Source organism: Zootoca vivipara, chromosome 4 (genome assembly GCF_965207765.1).
Source record: "Zootoca vivipara chromosome 4, rZooViv2.hap1.1, whole genome shotgun sequence".
NCBI classification, from domain to species: domain Eukaryota; kingdom Metazoa; phylum Chordata; class Lepidosauria; order Squamata; family Lacertidae; genus Zootoca; species Zootoca vivipara.
This window is the reverse complement of record NC_142587.1, coordinates 35,334,853-35,355,375: the sequence shown is the minus strand read 5'-3', so window position 1 is coordinate 35,355,375 and position 20,523 is coordinate 35,334,853. Positions and strand designations below refer to the sequence as shown.

Sequence of the window (20,523 nt, the reverse complement as noted above, 5' to 3'; positions counted from 1 at the left end):
ACATGTGTATTTAATTTGAATTATCCATTTTCTTTTATTTCTTTTATCAATACAGTTATCCTACTTGACTCAAACAAATGAATTTCATTAGGCCTCTTCCTTCTACGGAACTTGTGCTAGAGGCTGTTTGAAAAGGAAATGGATAACAGTCTCATTGTGTATCAAGTTAGTATGCGTTTCTATGTGGGAGTTTGGTTCCTAGGTGAATTTTCTCCTGCAGCATAGCAAATACTGTAGTACCAATTCAGTTTAAGTTCACCTTTCTGTGCAAATTGCTCTTTAGTATGCAATTAATCTTGTTAAGCTTTAAAGTAGCAGTCTTCATAAATTGTGTTCCTCCTTGTTCTGTTCAGGTGGCTGAATAACATAACTATCCCTTTTCCTTATTTAGGAGTGAGAACCCTCTGGTCTGCAGGCTAGTGTGACCTGCCATATTTTTTGTTTTTGTTTTCAAGGCCTCTTTGCTATCTCAAAACACTTCCTATTTCTCTAATTGTAAGGGATTCCCTTACTTGAAAAAAAGTCATATTATGCTATGTAGCCTTTATTTTTCTGAAGAGCAGCCAGGTAGCTCTGTATCAGAAGTAGAGATGGGAAGGCCTGGGAAAAACCTGGAATTATCCCCCCCATTTTCCCAGGTTTCCCCCCCAATCCTTCCCATCTTTAATCAGAAGTTAGTTCTGGTATTTTCCATCGGCATGGGAAATGAAGTTAGTTGACTTTCTGTACTTGTAGCAGAAAATTCAGAGTTACTTTTTAAGCAACGACTGACAAAAACAAAACAAAATGATCAAAATCATTAGCAGCTCATCCGTCCATGCTGACCTATTTATCAGAGAATGATAGTCCTGGCATGCTGCTTGCCTTGCTGATAACCCTGGGCAAGTGACTTGCTGGAATGGATACAGTGTTTAATGTTCTGAAGAGGCAAACCTTTGTTGCTAATGAGTAGCAGCAGCACAACTTGAAATCCCTGATAGCAGTTGGCCCTGCGGCAATAGCGATACATGTAGGGACAAGTAGTGTCCGAAGCGGTCCCGGCTTCCACTGAAATAAAGTGTCAGCCATTGAAAGGGTCGCGACTGCATCAATTTAAGGGGTTTGTAAATCATAGTTTCGCTTTCCTCTGATTTGATTTTGGACTAAGAGGCATATTTCTATACTTCATGAAGATTTGACAGATTGCCTTACCTGTTGGTTTGTTTTTTTAAAGAAATCCGTTGAAGGGTATAGATTTGCAAAGAGACTGTAGTCAGCAGGTGAAAAGAATCAAACAGTAGAAAATGCTGTAATGTAGTATTAGAGCAAATGAAAGGGAATGAACCTAAGCCCCGATCAATAAATAATCTGACCCTCCTCAGTTATGCACTCATGGGTTCTCTTTTTGCTGCAGTTTTTACATTTTTATTTAATCTAAATACATCTCTGAGGGACTTTTCACACATTGCTTTTTTTCTTTCTGGTGATTTTAAGCTTACCTTCACGGTGACAATCAAAGGCATTAAAACTGACAGTGAAGTTTAACTTGTCCTAACTACAAACATCGACCCTGTACTTAACAAAGTTCTTTGTAACTGAATAAGCCCTTCATTTTCTCTTGGTGTTTACAAATGATGCAATTAAACAGCATAGGTAATTATTTTCAGGTGAGGCGTTTTCATTTAATATAATCCAGAATGGGCTTTTCAGTTCTATCTCACACACCTTTTCCATCCATAATCGTAATTATCTGCCCCCTTTACTGTACAGAAAATGCAGTGCATTGCATGTTTCCATAGTTCTCCACCATGCCATTATGTATATATCTCAGGAAGTAAATAATACCTGAGAAATTTGCTTTGTATGGAGAAGTTATAGTTGTCTGGTTCTACCCTGAGAAACTCTTTCTTTTCCTGGCTTCATGGTTCTGAAACAATACATAGAATCATGGAATCTTGGAGTTGGAAGGGACACCAAGCGCCATCTAGTTCAACCCCTGCAATGCTGGAATCTCACTCAGCTAAAGCATACATGACAGGTGACCATCCAACCTCTGTTTAAAAACTTCCAAGGAAGTGGAGTCCACTATCTCTCATGAGAGTCTGTTCCACTGCTGAACAGCTCTTACTGTCAGAAAGTTTTTTACAAATGTTTAGTCGGAATCTCCTTTCTTGCAACTTGAAGGCATTGGTTTGAGTCTTACCCTCCAGAGCAGGAGAAAACAAGCATGCTCCCTCCTCCATGTGACAGCCCTTACGATATTTGAAGATGGCTATCCTATCTCCTCTCACTCTCCTCTTTTCCAGACTAAACATACCTAGCTCCTTCAAGCGCTTCTCAAAAGGCTATGTTTCAAGACCCTTGATCATCTTGGTTGCCCTCCTCTACACAGGTTACAACTTGTCAACATCCTTCTTAAATTGTGGTGCCCAGAATTGGACACAGTTATTCCAAGTGTGGTCTGACTAAGGCAGAATAGTGTGGTACTATTACTTTCCTTGATACGGACACTAAGCTTCTGTTGATGCAGTCTATAATAGCATTAGCCTTTTTTTTGCTGCTGCATCACACTGTTGACTCATGCTAAGCTTGTGGTCCACCAAGACCCCTAGTTCCTTTTCACAGGTACTGCTAGTGTGTTCTCCCCCCCCCATTCATATATTTGTGCATCTCTTTTTTCCTGCCTAAGTGCAGAACCATACATTTGTCCTTATTGAAATTTATTTTGTTAGCTTGTGCCCAGTTCTGTTAAGGTCATTTTGGATTTTGATTCTGTCTTCTGTAGCATTAGCTACCCCTCCCAGTTTGGTGGCATCTGCAAATTTAATGAGCATTCCCTCAATTCCTTCATGCAAGTCATTTATAAAGATGTTGAACAGCATTGGACCCAGGACAGAACTCTGTGGCACCCCACTTGTCACTTTTTTCCAGGATAATGAGGAACCGTTAGTGAGTACTCTTTGGGTTTGGTCAGTCAACCAAATTAACATTAACATCATCTAGTCCACATTTTATGTATCATAGAGCCAGGCAGTCACTCCTGTTGTCATAAATGTGTGAATTGCCTCTTCCTCTTCTTATTCAATAAATTTGTATACTGCCCTATACCTCTAGATCTCAGGGTGGTTCACAACATAAAATTACAATATAAAAACCAAAAAATGCATACAGTAATAAGAATAAGGACAAAGACAGCCCAATTATTTCTCATTCCACAACACATTAAAAAGGGCATCAGATGTTAATTAGCCAAAGACCTGGTTAAAGAGGAATGTTAGTTCTTATCTAAACTTTTCATCATCATGTTCAATGCATTAATGTTTTATGGTATATGTTAATTTGTTGGTTGTTTGATTGAATTTTTAATTGTTCTATTGTTTTGCTGAATTATTATACTTTACTCTGGTACCTTGTTTAGGGAAGCTTTTAATGTTTAATAGATTATTGTATTTTATTATTCTATTGGAAGCCGTCCAGAGTGGCTGGGGAAACCCAGCAGATGAGTGGGGTATTATTATTATTATTATTATTAATAATAATAATAATAATGGCTGTCACGGGATTGTTGCGGCTACTCTAGAGTAACGACGCTCCACATGCTTGTCTTTCAGCAGTTTTTATTTAGTGCAGTCTATTTACAGTGAGCTGGGTGTGTACAACATGTCTGCTTAGTCCGACGCAGAATCCGGCACTGGACCACTTCTGGACCGCCTCCAGCATAAGACTCTTGGGACGGCAAATCTCTTTCCCCTCCTCCTCTTGCGTAATTCCGGAACCAGAGGAAAGGGTCTACGCTCCATGTTTTCCTTCTCCCCCCCTTCCCCCCCTCTCTCTTCCTCCCTTCTGTGTCGCAGGGGCTCTACCGTGCTGAGAGAGCCCCGGCCCTCTCTCTCTCCACTTCCTGACTGGACTCCTGAGCATCCTCGCTGTTATCGCTGCTTGGGGAGGGGCTGCTTCTGATGAGGGGAAGAGAATCCCTATATTCTCTTCCCCTTACATCACCCTAGGGTGAAGAGTGGGTTAGAAATGCGCTTAACAGATTTGTGTTTTGTTTTTTTAAATGGACCTTCCAACCTCCATAGGTTAGGCTGAAAGTGAGAGAAGGCTTTGTATACTACTAAGTGCACAATTAGGAACAGTGACACGTGTATAGCCTTTTCTAACCTTCAACCCTAAACTGTGCAGGTTGGGGATACAAGGCCATATGACTCAATCTCACTGCCTTGAAAGAAAAGTTAAGTTCAGGGCTTCTGTCTCTTAACTTTTCAGAAGTTGGAAGCTTCTGCTTTACGAAGCACGTATTTGGTAGCAAAAACTAATTGTAATGTAAACCTTGAGACAGTTTTAAGACTTCAACCACTGTGTTGAATGGATAAAAAGGTTCACATCTTTTTGTCACTGTTGCAGTCTTTTTGTCTGGGTAGCTCTAATTTTATGATGTGGTAAATTGAAAGGGGCATAGTAGTACTGCAAGAACCAAGCACACATTCTCTCCTGGCTTTAAAGGGCAAAGGTGCTCTCTCCACTGGCTCATTACAGCAAGCAACAATAATGCTTCTGTTTCCACAGCCTTCTCAAATACCTGTCTTGGCTTGATCGGTTTGGAACTGTTGGGCTGACAGTCTGCATTGTGTGGTGGGAAGGGAATGCAGAAGTTCATGTTGTCAATAGGCAATTATCTGTGGGCAATTACATTTCATCTCATGCAAGCAGGAATTTTGAATAAATTCTTGAAACAGAACGAGTTGGGTCTAGGCTTAGCCATGCTTAGGAAAGACCCGCTGAAATCAGTGGGACTTTAGTTAGTTGTGAGTAACACACAGTTAAGACCATATTCATGGAAGACAGTCTTACTTGGCTACGAATGATCGCCAAAGAAGAAGAATATGTCATAAGCCACATTGATTTCAAAGGGAATGAAATAGTGCCACACACTTAGAATTGTCCCACCAACACAAACATTTCATGTTCTCCAATTGCTATGAGAGTTGGGGGTGGGGGAGGGCTTCATTTTACTGGCTCCTGCAAGCACACCTAAATAGTTGAATTTGGCCCCAAAAGTTTACTCTATACATAACCAATCCTATAAAAAAAAATGAGGATCTGACCTTTGCTGGTGAAAAGTATCCTCTGGAGCAGGGGTGTGGAATCTCCAGCCTGATGCCGAATTGGCCCTCCCAGTCCTCCCCATTTGGCCTGCAAGGCTATTTTGGCCAAGCCACATCCATCTGTCCTGTTCCTGGCAACTTATGTCACCAGTTGCAGGGCAGAAAAAAAACTTGCTTGGCCCAAAGGGGGTTTGCAAGCACTGGCAATAAGTGGCCCATGACCACCTCTCCCCATATAAACCAACCAGGACTCTGAGCCCCTTCTTGTCTCCTCCATGTGAGGGTCCAGTGGGTGGTAACACGAGAATGGGAATGTAGACTTGTGGGATGCTCTCCCCAGGGATGTTCATCTGGCACCTTCCTTTTATATCTTAAGGACTTCCTGACTGTAATGTATAAAGGTGCAGTAATTTCAAAGGACAATCACAGTGGAGGATTGCTGAAGTAGGAAATTATAGAGCTATGTCTTAAGTTGTTTTGAAATTTTATTTGACACACACTGAGAAATTCTGGTGTTTTGAAATGTCCCCCAGAGTAGAATTAGTTCTTGACAGTAGCAGACAAGCAGACGAGTCTAGTAAATGCAGATAACTTCAGAAGCTATTTGTTGGGAGTATATCTGATAGAGAGTTGTTATAGTAAAGCAAAGCCATAAGGGTTATTCAGCTGGCTGGCTAAAATGAAGCTTATTGATCAGTTACGGTGCCCAGTAAATTTTTCTTTGAAAGTTATTGAATGGTACAGTGTAATGATTTTGTCTATTATGGCAATCCAGCTATCATCCATTGAGCCCTTAATCGGACTCCCATTGTAATAAGTACCAGTTAAATCAGATCTACGAATTGGATCCTTCCCCCACTCCTTTTCTATACTAAAAATGCAGTGGTGGCAGAATAATACACCTTTCTGAATTAACTAGCTTGTCTTAAATGCCTCCTCGTACTCTTAAAAATGTTGTTTTGCTACTTATTACCAAGTGATAAACATCTTAATACAATAGCAGTTTATAAAGGACTTGCTTATACAACATCAAGGATAACCATATGAAACTGTCTGTATTGTAAAAGAAAGAAAGAAATCTTTAGAAGCTTTGAACAAAAATGGTGATTAAAATTATCCTTTATATAGCAGTAGGGAGAACAAAGTAGAAGGTTTTCCCATAATGTTCAGGTATTCTTTCTTTGTATTGTAGGCATTTATTCCTTAGAGCCTACTAATATCATCTAGAGCTGCAGTTGGAAAAAGCCCTCACACTGAACAATTTTGTTAATGGAATTTGTTATAATTATTTTGTGCTTCAGTTTCCCATCTCTCTCTGAGAACCGCTGCCTACAGGCCTAATTAATGGAAATAGATTGCCTATGAGACTCTCATCTTGTTGAGGTTAGGCCAGTAAAAGCTCTGCATGCCTGTTTTTGAAGCAAAAAAGGTGCCTGCTGCAGTATTTTTCCTCTTATTTCATTGAGTAATTTTTTGTACTGACTGTTCCCCTCAGATTATGTTTGCATGCAGATACTAAAGTGGGGCCTGCATGAAATGGCGGGTACATGCAAAATATTTCTAGAACATTCATTTGGTATCTGCAAAGGAATTCTAATTGACAAGAATCTAGTGCATAATTTGAATTTAGTTGATGGGACCTTTGATCCAACAGGGATTACTGGTAGTAGTAGTAGTAGTTGTTGTTGTTTAGTCGTGTCCGACTCTTCGTGACCCCATGGACCATAGCATGCCAGGCACTCCTGTCTTGCACTGCCTCCCGCAGTTTGGTCAAACTCATGTTCGTAGCTTCGAGTACACTGTCCAACCATCTCGTCCTCTGTCGTCCCCTTCTCCTAGTGCCCTCAATCTTTCCCAACATCAGGGTCTTTTCCAGGGAGTCTTCTCTTCTCATGAGGTGGCCAAAGTATTGGAGCCTCAGCTTCACGATCTGTCCTTCCAGTTAGCACTCAGGGCTGATCTCCTTCAGAATGGATAGGGAGTCAAAGGTCAGGATGAAGATCTTCCATCATTTGCTGAAAACTGTATAGTAAAGGTGCCAGACACACCTGTGAGGAAGGAATTCCACAATTTAGGAGCTTTCATAGACAATGCCCTCTTCTGAGCCACCACCCACCCTGAACCTCTAAGAACAGCAGAGCTACCAAGAAGGCCTTCTCTGCTGATCTTAATACCTGGTGGGGTCAGTACAGAAGGAAGCGGTCTTTCAAATATTGGGGCCTAAGTTGTTTAGAGTCTTAAACACTAGTGTGTTTAATAGCACTGTATGTAAGGCTGTGTGAAACAATTGCAATGGTCAGTTACTCACTCACATACCAAGAAAAAAGGAAGCCCTTTGCTTCTCGTTCATTATCCTGTTTTCTTTCCTCTTATCCCATGCCTGCAAAGTCTTCTTAGGAGTGTTTGGTGAAGGACTCTCTCCAAGCATATATTGTGTACCACATTGTCCTTCCATACATACATGTTGACACTCAAAAGAATATCAACATGTTAGTGATACGGGATAATTTGTTCTTCTGTTTGTGATCCATTTAAAATGTGTCAAGCACTTTTAAAAAATAAGTTTTACTTAAGCTAACTTCCAATCATGTAGTAAGTTAGCTGGCTAAAATATTCCCTTTATAAAATCACGAGTAATTTCATCTCTCTTTTAAGAATGTACAAGTACCATCTTTTTAATATATATATTAAATTTGGGGGGAATAGCCTTCCCAATTGGCTAACACATTTTTTAAAAAAAACAAAACATTAGAATCAAAAAATTCAACAATGTCAAATAACTTTCCTGTTGCTCTTTGGTAATATTTAAGAGCCAGGTAAAAATACTTCAAATAAAGCTCATCTAAAAGGCTTGGACAAATAAAAAGAACAAATGTCATATGGGTCTGGAAATTTGTTGATATGGTTTTGTTGCAAGTTCTTTTTCATCTTAGCTTGATGTATCCCTCCATTGCCTTCTCCAACAACAGTTATAATATGGGTATTTTTCCAACCTCTGTCAAAATGAAGATAAACATTGAGTTTTTGTCCAGTCACTCTATCCTCCTTTGTGCATTGTTATCCAGTGGTTCAAGTGGCTATTTGGTTGGTTTCTGGCTTTTGGTATAGAGTAAGCCTGCAATCTATGCACATTTAACTTGTGCACATTCAGCTTTACAATAGCTCCCCAGTGTGCTTTGGGCCAGGGCAAATCAGCACTGTAAACCTAGCTTTTGAGAGTTCTAGCAGTTCTTCTCCTTGTCTTACAGCACCACCGTCTGAATTTAAGTGTTAATATATATCTGTAAAAACTGTGGTCTTGCTTTCCTTTTTCTCACTTGGCTCTTTTTACTTCTGCATGAAGGAGGATGAATCATTGGTTCACATCAATCTGAAACTGATTGTTTTGGCTTGCAGGGTGGGGGGATTGGGTAAGATGATTTTGAAGTAGCCCGTTATACACGGGTAGAATGTGCTTCGCATTTTATTATTTAAAACATTGTTACACTGCCCTTCATTAAAAGGATTTTAATGAGTGACAATCATTGTACAATTAAACAATAATTACTATATCCTTAAAGTGATAACTAAATAAAAAGCACCACTTAGGCATTATAGATATTTTAAAATGACTAATAATCACAGCTTAATACAGTGGTACCTCGGTTTACAAACACAATTGGTTCCAGAAGTCTGTGCTTAACCTAAAGCATACTTAACCTGAAGCGAACTTTCCCATTGAAAGTAATGGAAAGTGGATTAATCCATTCCAGACGGGTCCGCAGAGTACTTAAACTGAAAATACTCAAACCGAGGCGTACTTAAACCAAGGTATGACTGTATTGGAATTATAGAATTATAGAGTGGGGAAAGGACCACAAGGCTGAACTAGTTCACCTCCCTGCAGTGCCAAAGAATCCATGTTGACTCATCCCCAGAAACCTGAGCTGCAGATCTCATAGCAGAACTTGAAATCAGAGGCAACTAGTAACAGAAAAGGTACCCAGGTGGCGCTGTGGGTTAAACCACTGAGCCTAGGGCTTGCTGATCAGAAGGTCGGCGGTTCGAATCCCTGTGACGGGGTGAGCTCCCGTTGCTTGGTCCCACCTCCTGCCAACCTAGCAGTTCGAAAGCACGCCAAAATGCAAGTAGGTAAATAGGAACCGCTACAGCGGGAAGGTAAACGGCGTTTCCATGTGCTGCTCTGGTTTGCCAGAAGCGGCTTTGTCATGCTGGCCACATGACCTGGAAGCTCCCTCGGCCAATAATGCGAGATGAGCGCGCAACCCCAGAGTCGGTCATGACTGGACCTAATGGTCAGGGGTCCCTTTACCTTTACCTTTAGTAAGAGAAAAGGTCTGCAATGATGTACAAGCTTAGGATCTCTCTCTGGGACCAGAGAGAGGAAAGTTCACCACACTGCATAAAGGATTTAAGGGACTGAAGCACATGGCTTGTTTGCAATGTGTTACTTTGTTCTTTGGTTACTTTGTAACCAGTATTGTCATTGTTAGGGGTGGGGTGGGAATTTTTTTATCCTACTGAAAATAAATAATTTTTTGCGATTTTGTCCCAACCCTCAGATATACTGGTAAGCTCATCAGTTGATAACTGTGGTCAGATAGGCTTACTGGTTTAAGTCAAAAATTGAACCTTCATGATACCAGAATCATGGCTATCCTTTACCAATACCCCCTTCCAGGAGATGCAAGTAGGAAAAAGTATGAAGAGTCCCCATTCTGCCTTTTAAGAGACCTGATTATTCAAAAAACTGCCTGATTGAAAAATTCTTAAATTTACAAACTTCCTTAGCCAAACACCATTGTATACAGTAAAAATTGTTAAATGAATTAGTGTGAGTACGCTTTAAATTTGTGTGATTATGCTTTATGCTTTAAGGATTAACTATATAAGAATAATTCTCTTCCTGAGCCTTCTTGGGACAACAGTTGGTGACAATACTACACTACAGTGGTACCTCGGGTTACAAACGCTTCAGGTTACAAACACTTCAGGTTACAAACTCCGCTAACCCAGAAATAGTACCTCAGGTTAAGAACTTTGCTTCAGGATGAGAACCGAAATTGTGCTCCGGCGCGGCGGCAGCAGGAGGCCCCATTAGCTAAAGTGGTGCTTCAGGTTAAGAACAGTTTCAGGTTAAGAACGGACCTCCATAACGAATTAAGTTCTTAACCAGAAATACCACTGTATTTGAACAACTGAACTCTTGCAGTAGTCAATTACATTTTTAATAAATCAATAAGCAAACTACAGTACAAGCATTTTTTTACACCCAACCAACAGTAAACATAATGTGCATACAGTAGCACCCATTTATAGCAAGTACTTATGCTGTCTTGAATGATATGGCAAAAAAGCTTGTTTGCAGCAACTAAAGCCTAAAAGAACAGAATACCTGCTCCCCATTAGGATGAGTTATAGATACTTTCATTGAATTATGTTAAGTGGTAATCAGAAAAACTTCATTTCAAATCCTTGCTTGGTTAAATTAGTTGCAATCCTTGGTTGTTGGCAATCACATTATTATTATTTATTTCAGAAGTGATTTATATATATAAAAAAGTGCTGCAATATGTGTAGCTTGCACCTGTCTTTTAATATATTGTTGGAAAATCTTGACTCATCATTCAAAGGTTGCTAATTGTTTTGAGGTTCCATCCAGTTTAATGGTTTTAAACTAAACCGCTCCCATGCATCATCAGGCTATCAGTCATGGCATCTTTTCAAGCCTAGTCACTGGAATAGTGCTGACTGAGACTTTGTGAGCTTTTGAGGAATCCATGATTCTGATAGCAAAAGTTGGAAAAGTTCAGGGAGAGGATTCAAGAGTTGCTGGTCTTTCAGCTGTGATGCATCCCTTCTCTTCCTCCCTCTGCTGCAGCCTGATGTAATGTCTGCTGCCAGATGACAGCTTCTCAGCAGAGCTGATGGTGACCCTGCACTTCTCTTTTCACTCCTCTATCACAGTCTGACGTAATGGCTTCTGTGAGGTGTATGGATCGCCCTTCCATTGGGCACTAGCAAACTGACCTGCTGAAATGGCCTCACATGCTTACTGCATGAAATTACTGCAGCTAAGGTCAGGTTCATGATAAGAATGCAAAATCTAGAAATGTTGAGTTGCGAACCACTTGGGAGTTGGAAACATGCATGAAGTAAACAGGTGTGATCATGCACCGTTTGTTGTTGTTGCTTATTGTAGATTTTTAATAAATAGATTATAATACAGCAGAGGTGAGGGGAAGATGGGAAGGGAACAGGAAGACAAGCAAATTCAGGAACTAATACTTGTTAAAGTTATATGGCCATTGAGGGAGACAGGTTGAGAAGAGGAAGAGCCAAATGGCACTTCATCTAAGCTGGTTTTCAGCTCTACTTCAGCCAAATAGAATGACTGTTAATGGATTAGTTGGATATGCTTTTTGGGGAAACTATCTTTATTTTCTCCAAGGAAGTACAGTATAAGAAATGGTCTACATTGTCAGCATTCAAAGTGATGCTGAAGGTATTGTAAAAAAGGATTATGGATGACAACAAAAAATATAAATCTGTTTAATGACAATTATGAACTGGTATGGAAAGAAATAAAGAAGGATTTAGAAATATGGAATAGGAAGAAGTTGTCGTTCCTTGGTAGAATAGCAGCAATAAAGATGAACGTATTACCCAAAATGTTATTCTTGTTTCAAACAATACCTATTATAAAGGGGACGAGACAATTCAAAGAGTGGCAAAAAGATTTACAAAGATTTGTCTGGCAGGGGAAGAAACCAAGAATAAAATATAAAATATTGGTAGATAAGACAGAAAGAGGTGGATTCTCCATGCCAGACTTGAAATTATACTTTGAAGCATCATGTCTCTGTTGGATAAAAGATTGGATAACATTGGAGAATACGGACTTGTTGGATTTAGAAGGATTCAACAACAGAGCGGGCTGGCATTCATATCTATGGTACGATAAGAAAAAAACCCATAAAGGATTTACAAATCATGTGATAAGAAGGTCGTTATTTGAAGTATGGGAAAGAAACAAAGCCTTGTTAGAGACTAAGACTCCATGGTGGATTTCACCAATGGATGTAATCATAGTGAAGAAAGTGAATATGGAAGGGGAGAGACCAACATATGAAGAATTTTTAAGACAATCAGAACAAGGCTGGAAAGTAAAACCGTATGAAGAGGTTAAAGTATACCTGACGAGCTGGCTGCAATATCATCAAATCAATGATATATTTGTAAAAGACAAAAAAACTGGTTTTGAGGAGAGAAGGTCCAAATTCCAAATAGAGTTGCTAGGGGGCAGAATAAAACTGTTGTCCAAAATGTACAATTTGCTGTTAGAATGGTATACTAAAGATGAATTGACGAAAGAGGTAATGATAAAATGGGCTAAGGATTTTGGGCATAATATTGAATACGATGCGTGGTTGAAACTATGGAACCAAACAATAAAATTCACAGCATGTACTGCTTTGAAAGAGAATGTTTGGAAGATGATGTATAGATGGCATTTAACCCCGGTGAAATTAGCAAAAATGTATAGAATGAGTAATAGAATGTGCTGGAAATGCAATGAAAAGGAAGGGGACTTTTATCATATGTGGTGGAAATGTGAAAAGGTTAAAGGATATTGGGAAATGATATATAACGAACTGAAAAAGATTTTTAAGTATACCTTTCCCAAGAGACCGGAAGCCTTTTTGTTAGGAATGATAGGTCAAGAGATAACCAAGGAGGATAATACCTTATTTTTGTATGCGACAACCGCGGCAAGGACATTATTGGCCCAAAAATGGAAGACCCAGGACTTACCGACAATCGGAGACTGGCAGACAAAGATGATTGAATATGCAGAATTAGCGAGACTGACTAGCAGGATTCGAAACCAGAGGGAGACAAGGTTTCTAAGGGATTGGAGTAAATTTGTGGATTATATGGAAAAGAATTGTAGAGGTTTAAAGACACTTGCAGGCTTGAAATAAATCCTACGAATTGACTTTAAAGACTAGATATAAAGGAACTGCGAGATAAGAGCGGATTAGAAAACCTATTGAGGGGAGGGAGGGAAGTCAAACTCGGCGGAGTATTTTGTAATGAGTAATGAGAATTGTTAAAAGAGTGATGTATGTATTTTGAATGTTTGTTTGTTTGTTTGTTTTGTATATTGTTTTAAATGTGTTTAATTGGAAAATTTAATAAATAGTTATAAAAACAAACAAACAACAAAGTGATGCTGAAGGTAATGAGATCCTTTGGCATCCAGTTATGTCATTTCATATTTCAAGAACTGGAAACTGACCACTGCCAGTTGCAGTGGTATAATTGAACCCTTACTGGTACATTCAGGCAATGCTAAAAAGAAGTCAAGAATGCTATGGCCAAATGTGCCATAATGATTGACTAATGGATAGCAATGAATCTTCGTCACGTGAACCAGCGGTGTTAACCTACCCTTGTATTTTTGCATAGTAGGCCTCAAAATTAAAAAAAAAATAGACCCCTTAACCTTACTGGGGAGAAAGTACTCAACAACTTTGCTTTTAAGAGCCGCAATAAAACTGTACCAGAATGGCTATGTTTGCTTGCCTTTTTCGAATGAATTCAGGACAAGGTTGGTTCCTTGGGTGAAACTTTATATGCATGAGTGTGGCCTGAAGAGAACTTACTTGCTCTTAAACCCCCTTGATTATAGGTTATAGGGTTGTAATGGAAATCCAGTCAGATGTAAATGTAACCGTGCCACTGGCAATATAATGCAGACTGTGGCATCTTTTGAAGAACTTTTAAAGTCCTGTTCAAAGGCTTGCAAAATAAATTACTTTATAGTTTAAATAGAATATGGAATAACATCCCCTGAGTACCGGATTTCCTTCTTCATTTGTTATCTTCAGTTCCAGGATAAAGATTGCCTCCCAATTAAGGCATTCCTTTTCTTGCCCAAATATGTTCCAAACACATAATTGTGCATTGCAGCCCACAATAGTGTGTTTTGAAAATATGAAGGTTTGCCTTCTATAGCAGTGTGAATGTGAATTTATAATCTTGTTGCCGTGTATTTAATGTTAAAGGTTATGTGGCACCCTGATTTGGGTGGCCTGGCTGTGACCTTCAGTTAGAAGTTATTAGTTTTGCCTGTCAGAAAAGGCTTACATGGTGTTCAAGATGAATTTCTTATGGTCAAGAGTTCAAGACCCTATTGTATTGTCTTTTATTCTTGCCAACATGTTCACCAATAGGAGTGCTGTCTTTTCCCTCCAAGAATGCCACATAAGCGCACTATGTAATTACGCCCCATTCTGACATCACGCCACTAATATTGTTGTTTTTTTCTTTCCTCAGATACAGAACGCCTTTATACTATTGTGTTCCAAGAAATCTGCAACCGCTTTGGAAAAACCTATACCTGGGATGTAAAATCCTTAGCAATGGGTAAAAAGACACTGGAGGGATTAACGATCATACGAGATGCCCTGGACCTTCCGATAACCATAGAAGAACTACTGCATGAAAGTACAACAAAGCAAGAAAAAGTCTTCCCCACAGCTGCGTTGATGCCAGGTTGTATTTCCTCTAATCAAATGTGTGCCTATCCAATTAAATCTTGCAGTTTGAATTTGAATAGTTACATTCACAAAATGCTTTCCTCTGGTGCCTGTTTGTTTCCTCATCACCTTGGAAGATTGAACGTTTTATTATTATTATTATTATTTCTCAAAAAACCCACTGAGGTGTCTTCTAAGAATAAATACGATGCACTTTTCAGCAATGCCATCTGTCTCTTGCATATGGGAGGGAGAGAATATGTGATATTGTTCTACTTGACAGCTCTGAATGCGTGTACGGTTAGTTGCCGTGTGTTTTTAAGCTGTTGATAGCTGTTTTCACAGGCCTCTCCACACCTTCGGTTGTGTCCCAAGGATGCCCAGAAACAAAGTTCCCCTACCCTCTACCTATTAAAGGGAATGCTGTCTTTAGGTTGTGTGTCTGTGTTCATTTTCCACATTGTCAGGCATGACCCCACCCCCCTGTCAAGTATTTTGGCATGTGCATTGGGAGGGGTGACTATTGTTGTACTGCTGGCTCACTCTTCCTCCCAAAGGAATCTGGGGGGAGAGGGGACCTACAACACAGCAAACAGTGTGATAAAAACATATATTTTTTTAACTTTAGCAACATATTGTACATTCTCACAATTTATAATCTCAAACTTACCAAGAATGGTGTGTCTTTCAGCCACCAAATGCCTGGGTGAAAAAGAATGTTTTTAAATTCGCCCTGAATGTTAACAGTGAGGGGTGCAGCTCACTAGGGAGGACATTCCACAAATGGGAAAGCACCAATGAGAAAGTCCTTTTAAGCGTCAGTGCCAACAGGGCAGAATACAGCGACAACACAACAAATTTTGGCTGGGATTTTGCAGAATCAACAGGAGTGACTTGCATCATTCCTGTCATCTTAAAAACACAGCACAAACTTGAAGAAAAAAAAGAACTTCAGAGAAGGAGAGTGTCTATTCTCTCTCTTTGTGCTGGGCATTGGAGAAGATCAGGGGTGTAAGTCTTCCTGCCCCTGGCTTCTGCGTCCTGCCATAATATGAGAGACCCGAGCCTTCCTTGCTCAAGCTCTCTGCTTATGCCAGAGGACTTGGAAGAAGGAAGGCATCAGTGGTGAGTAAAAATAATGCACAGCTACACGTTTCTAGACCTTTGAATCCACACCATGCATTAATTAGGGGTTGAATAGCTATATTAAGCAAATAAACTATTGCTCTTTCATTAAAAAAATCAATTTATATATAAAATGAATGCAGATATATTAAGTGTATGTTAAGAAATTTGATGGAATGGGAGCTGCTTCTGTTCTCCCTTTCTGCATGTTTTCCAGTTCATGAAAATGGCTGCAGATGTTTCCCCATTCAGCCATGCACTCACATGCATAATTGACCCCTACATACAAATAATTAACTCTTGTCATATCCAAGAGCCATTCTTCATTACAGAAGAATTGTGAATTCAAAAATATGGAGCATCTATTCTTCTTAATTCACCACTTCTTATGCAAAGTTTTTACATGCCAGGATCTGAAAGCCCCAGTGCTATGGCCATTGCTTGCCTTCACCTAAAGAGTCATGCATAATAAATGCTTTTTGAAAGGTACAAAAAAGACAATATGCAATAATATCCCTATATTTGACTTTTTAAATGGGAGTTTGTGATGATGATGATGATGATGATGATAGCAGAAAATACTGATTTTCTGGAATGATTAAGGCCATTGCACATTCCAAATAGTTTTAAATTTATTTTACCTTGGTGATGGGAAACCAATTTGGAACTCAGCACTTACTAGTTTGCCTCTCTCCAAAACAATGGGAACCTATGCGCCCCACCCCCCAGCTTGAAACTGTAATTGTCCTATAAAGTGGTGTTTTGCAAACTACGGGATACAGCAGAGAGCTATACCACAATACTGCCATCAGTTCCATGTTTTCTGTTGCTGCTGTTTATTGTGTTCTACTTCCTAAGCTAGTTAAAAAGACAATTGCTGCTTACTGGATTTTCCACTGGGAATAATGCTTTAATTTATATTGCTTGTTGAAATGTGAGTAACTTTCCAAATGGATGTGTTAATGATTTTCCAAGAACTGCTTTGTGCTACTTTGTCACCCATTTAAAAATGGTGGCTCTCTGCTTCGAGCCTGCAGTTCTAGGGATTTGCATAGAATTGTTGTAGATGGATACTGTTTTATTTTTTACTTTAAAAGAAACAGAAGAAACAGATAATTGATTATGTTCCTGTTGAGAATCCATCTCTGGGACATCTGTTCCTATTTAAGACCAAAACATAACAGATTCTACAGTTTTTACATTTTCTATTATACTGATGTCTAAATCCCTGGGAGCTATTGCACCACTAAGACACAGTTTTTAATCATCTGTCTTAAGCAGCAGAATATGACTAAGTGCCTCTTACACGATCTTCTCTAGATTGCTAATTTTAGCCTAGCAGCCCTATCTGATAGGAAATGCAGAGAAACAGAGATAGACAGAGATATTAAGTCTGATTGGTCAACAAGTAAGAACATGAAGTTCAATGTTCCCATATAGTTATTGTTATTGAACTTATATCCTGCCCTTCCAAAGGAGCCCAGAGGAGCAAACACATCCACATTTTTGTTTTTTAAAAAAACTTACTAAAACAGTTAACCGTTTTAAAATCCTTTCATGCCTGAGTATTTGTCCTGAAATTGATAATGTGGAGACATATGCATATCGCTAGGGAGCACACGCAGCCACCACCAAAAAGGCCCTGTCATGGGTCAGCGCCAACTGTGCAGCACCTGGTACCACATTATCTTAACTTACTGTCTGGTCAAAAATTGTGCTAGAGACTTGCTTTGGATATGTTAAAGGATGTGAATACCCTTTAAAGACTGCTTGCTCAGCCCAACTGAATCATAAGTAAAGATGGTATGTTTTTAACTGTCGGAAACAAATTACTCCTCTCAATATTATCTCCACTTCTGTTTCTCTAGCTGTAAATCAACACTCTACCAAAGTCAGTGCAATGCTGAATATGTCTGTAAACAAAGTTTCATAGTGATGTTTGCTGTAGCTGGGAGAATCTGAGCATTAGAAAAATTAAGCACCACATGTTAATGCTATAGTGGCAGGATTTTGGGTCATCTGGTGAACTGAAAATGCATGACATACACATCTCATGCTCCATGCAATTTAAAGGTGTAAATGTGCGATATAAGAAAGGGGAAATATGCGTAAACTAGTATTGTTAACATAACATCAGCTTGTAGAAATTGTTGTAGATCTTTCAGAATATCGCCTTTAAAGGTGTGCCAAATCTACTTTGTTTTTCACTGAAACTTGGAAATCCCCCAACCAGACCCCTTTTAGTTATAATGTGGGATGTAATGTTAGTTTCATACCCACTTCCACTGATGCTCCAAACTGATCAAGTATAGAGCAAGCTATTCTCTTAGCTCATGTCAATCAGAAATCATAAAAAAATCTGGCCCTGAGCTACTGAAGGTAATGGAGCCCTTTATATGTCCAGCTGTCCTTTGTCAACAACAAATTGTCACTGTTTTTTGTGTTGAACATATGCTATATGGTAATTTATGGACCTTATAGATATCTAAATGCCGTTGCACCTAACAAAATATGTATTTTATCAAAGTAATTGTTGAACTGAAATACAATTAAGAAGAAATATATTAATATTAATTTTTTTGGGGGGGGGCACCCAAGAGTGAGGCCCTAAGCTATTAGCTTGTTTAATTTATACAGTACATAAATCCGGCACTGGAAATCAGAATTGCTTTTGTAGAAACCAAACCAAACCTGCTTTCCTTCTTAAAGAACCCCACTGTGTGCCCCCTCACTCCGGCAGTGAAATTTAAAAGTAATGGAAACATGTTGAACTCTAGTTTGAATCATTCACACATTAGAAAACAAAGTTGGTCAAAAGCAGGTTTTTTTAAGTAAATGAATGAGAAACCTGGAAGATCAATGCAAATAGATGAGTTTTGATTATTTGTGACTGCTAAGCAAACAAGGCAGCTATTGATTGTTGATCTAATGTTATGCCCAATAACTACAAGCCCATTCTCTTGGCACTTGCATGCTCCTAGATTTGCTCAGAAATCCACTCATTTCAGAATTCAGCTGCCCCCAACTATCCATGTTTGTAGTGCAAAAGGCACATGAGGCTGTATGATTAAAGTTCTGCATTATATTCCTAGGTAGTATTCAGGATATATTTAGTTGCATGCCAGTATTCTAAAATTGCTACAGGAGCTAATTAGTATCCATACTTGGTTGAAAAATAATATTGACTTGAATCATTTATTGAAAAGGGCATGATTTAAATCAACCCACCCTGGCATTAATCAGTTAATCAGCTTCACAGATACCACAGTATTTGAAAATATCTTCAATGTTTAACAGAGACCCGCTTGACAAGGAAAAAAGGTGGAGGGGTTTTAAAGTGTTTAATTAAATTCTAAGTGATGTGCAGACTGCTTCATTTTTCATGTATGTATCCTGAGGCTTTATGTAGTAATTCTTTTATCCGTTCACCTGGGTTTGCAAAGTCCCAAGTGGAAAGACTGGTAAACATTTGCTAAACTATCACTTTTTTGAATAAAAGGATAACACTTGGCAAGGAAGTTTAATGACCTCTGTAAAGTGTCACTGCATTAATTATAGTCTGCAGAGAGGGTGAAATGCCTCCTAAACATCCCCCCCTCCTTTTTAAACAAAAGGGACCTGAATTTTCTACTGTCAAGACTTGCAATTGGATTTAAACTTACTTTGCTGTTTTGGAGGCCCCCAGAAAGCATACTGGTATACACTGCAGCATTGAAAACAAAGACAAACCAGTTGCTAGAAAAAAGCTTATAATATTAACATTTCAATATTTTTTTATGTCATATTGTTGAGTACAAGTGGTATATGTATGTACTGGCTGGTTGACAGAGATAATGTATGAAGCAGTGGATGATTGTAGTGGTTGTGCAAAAGTAGTGGTGAATGAGATTGAGTGAGTGGTTGTGCGAAAAGTTGGTTTGTTGGAATTTTACATTTTGCTGCTGTGTAAAGCTCTTCGACCTCATAGTGATACTGTGTTTATGTATATGGTTCTATTTCAGTTTTTATGTGAATAATTTGACACGGTTTTTATTGTACGTACTGTGTTTATATATGTATTTTATCTATTGCGAACCGCTTCGAGATCTTCAGGTTGCAAGCTCTATATATGGAAATAATACATAAATGAACACACATTTTTTGTGCATGCTTTGCAGTGTAATGCTGTGCATTCCAAATCAAAAGAAAGCCCCATTGAATTGAGGAGCCCCATATGTATCCTTAATATCAGAGGATAAATGCAAATACATTGTGGAAAGCAAAATATGTAAATAAGAGAATCATTCTCACCAAAATAATTGCTGCTACTTGAGTTACAGTAGACTAGAAAGAGCAGAAGCACCAGGGGCAAAATAAAGCCACAAGAAAAGTTTAATTTGTGTTATTTTATGTATTTTTCAGAGCTGTCAAATGGGCCATTCCGTGAAAAATGAGCCTGATTAGAAAAAAACTATTTTTAAAATATACTTATTTTACTTATAGTTTCATTAACTAAACATATTAAAGTTCAATATTCCAAAGGAAAAAAGAATTTGAAATTATTTTTTTCATGAGAAATCTGAGCTTGAAGTTTCAGTATCATTTTTCTGATTGTGTAGCTTAATTTTGTTCATTTAGGTTGGCATTATTTTTTAAAGATAAACAAAAATTGTGGTTGTCATTGTTGGTATATTATTAAAGTGAAGACCTTTGTCTACACATTGGACTTGAAATTTTTTAAATAGGTAAGTTATTTCTATTTTATTTTTATTATTGAATGGGATGCT

General features: G+C 38.7%; 2 protein-coding genes across 2 annotated transcripts in view; one reads left to right on the top strand and one right to left on the bottom strand.

Moving 5' to 3' along the window:
* The window catches only part of STS (steroid sulfatase), a 213,594-nt gene that overhangs the window by 104,143 nt on the left and 88,928 nt on the right, over positions 1-20,523 (bottom strand). The gene's annotated exons all lie outside the window — the stretch shown is intronic.
* Positions 1-20,523, top strand: part of PUDP (pseudouridine 5'-phosphatase) — a 63,678-nt gene that overhangs the window by 8,907 nt on the left and 34,248 nt on the right. The window contains exon 2 of the mRNA XM_035116360.3: positions 14,430-14,648. Coding sequence (XP_034972251.2) covers positions 14,430-14,648 — 219 coding nt within the window. The remainder of the gene's footprint in view (positions 1-14,429; positions 14,649-20,523) is intronic.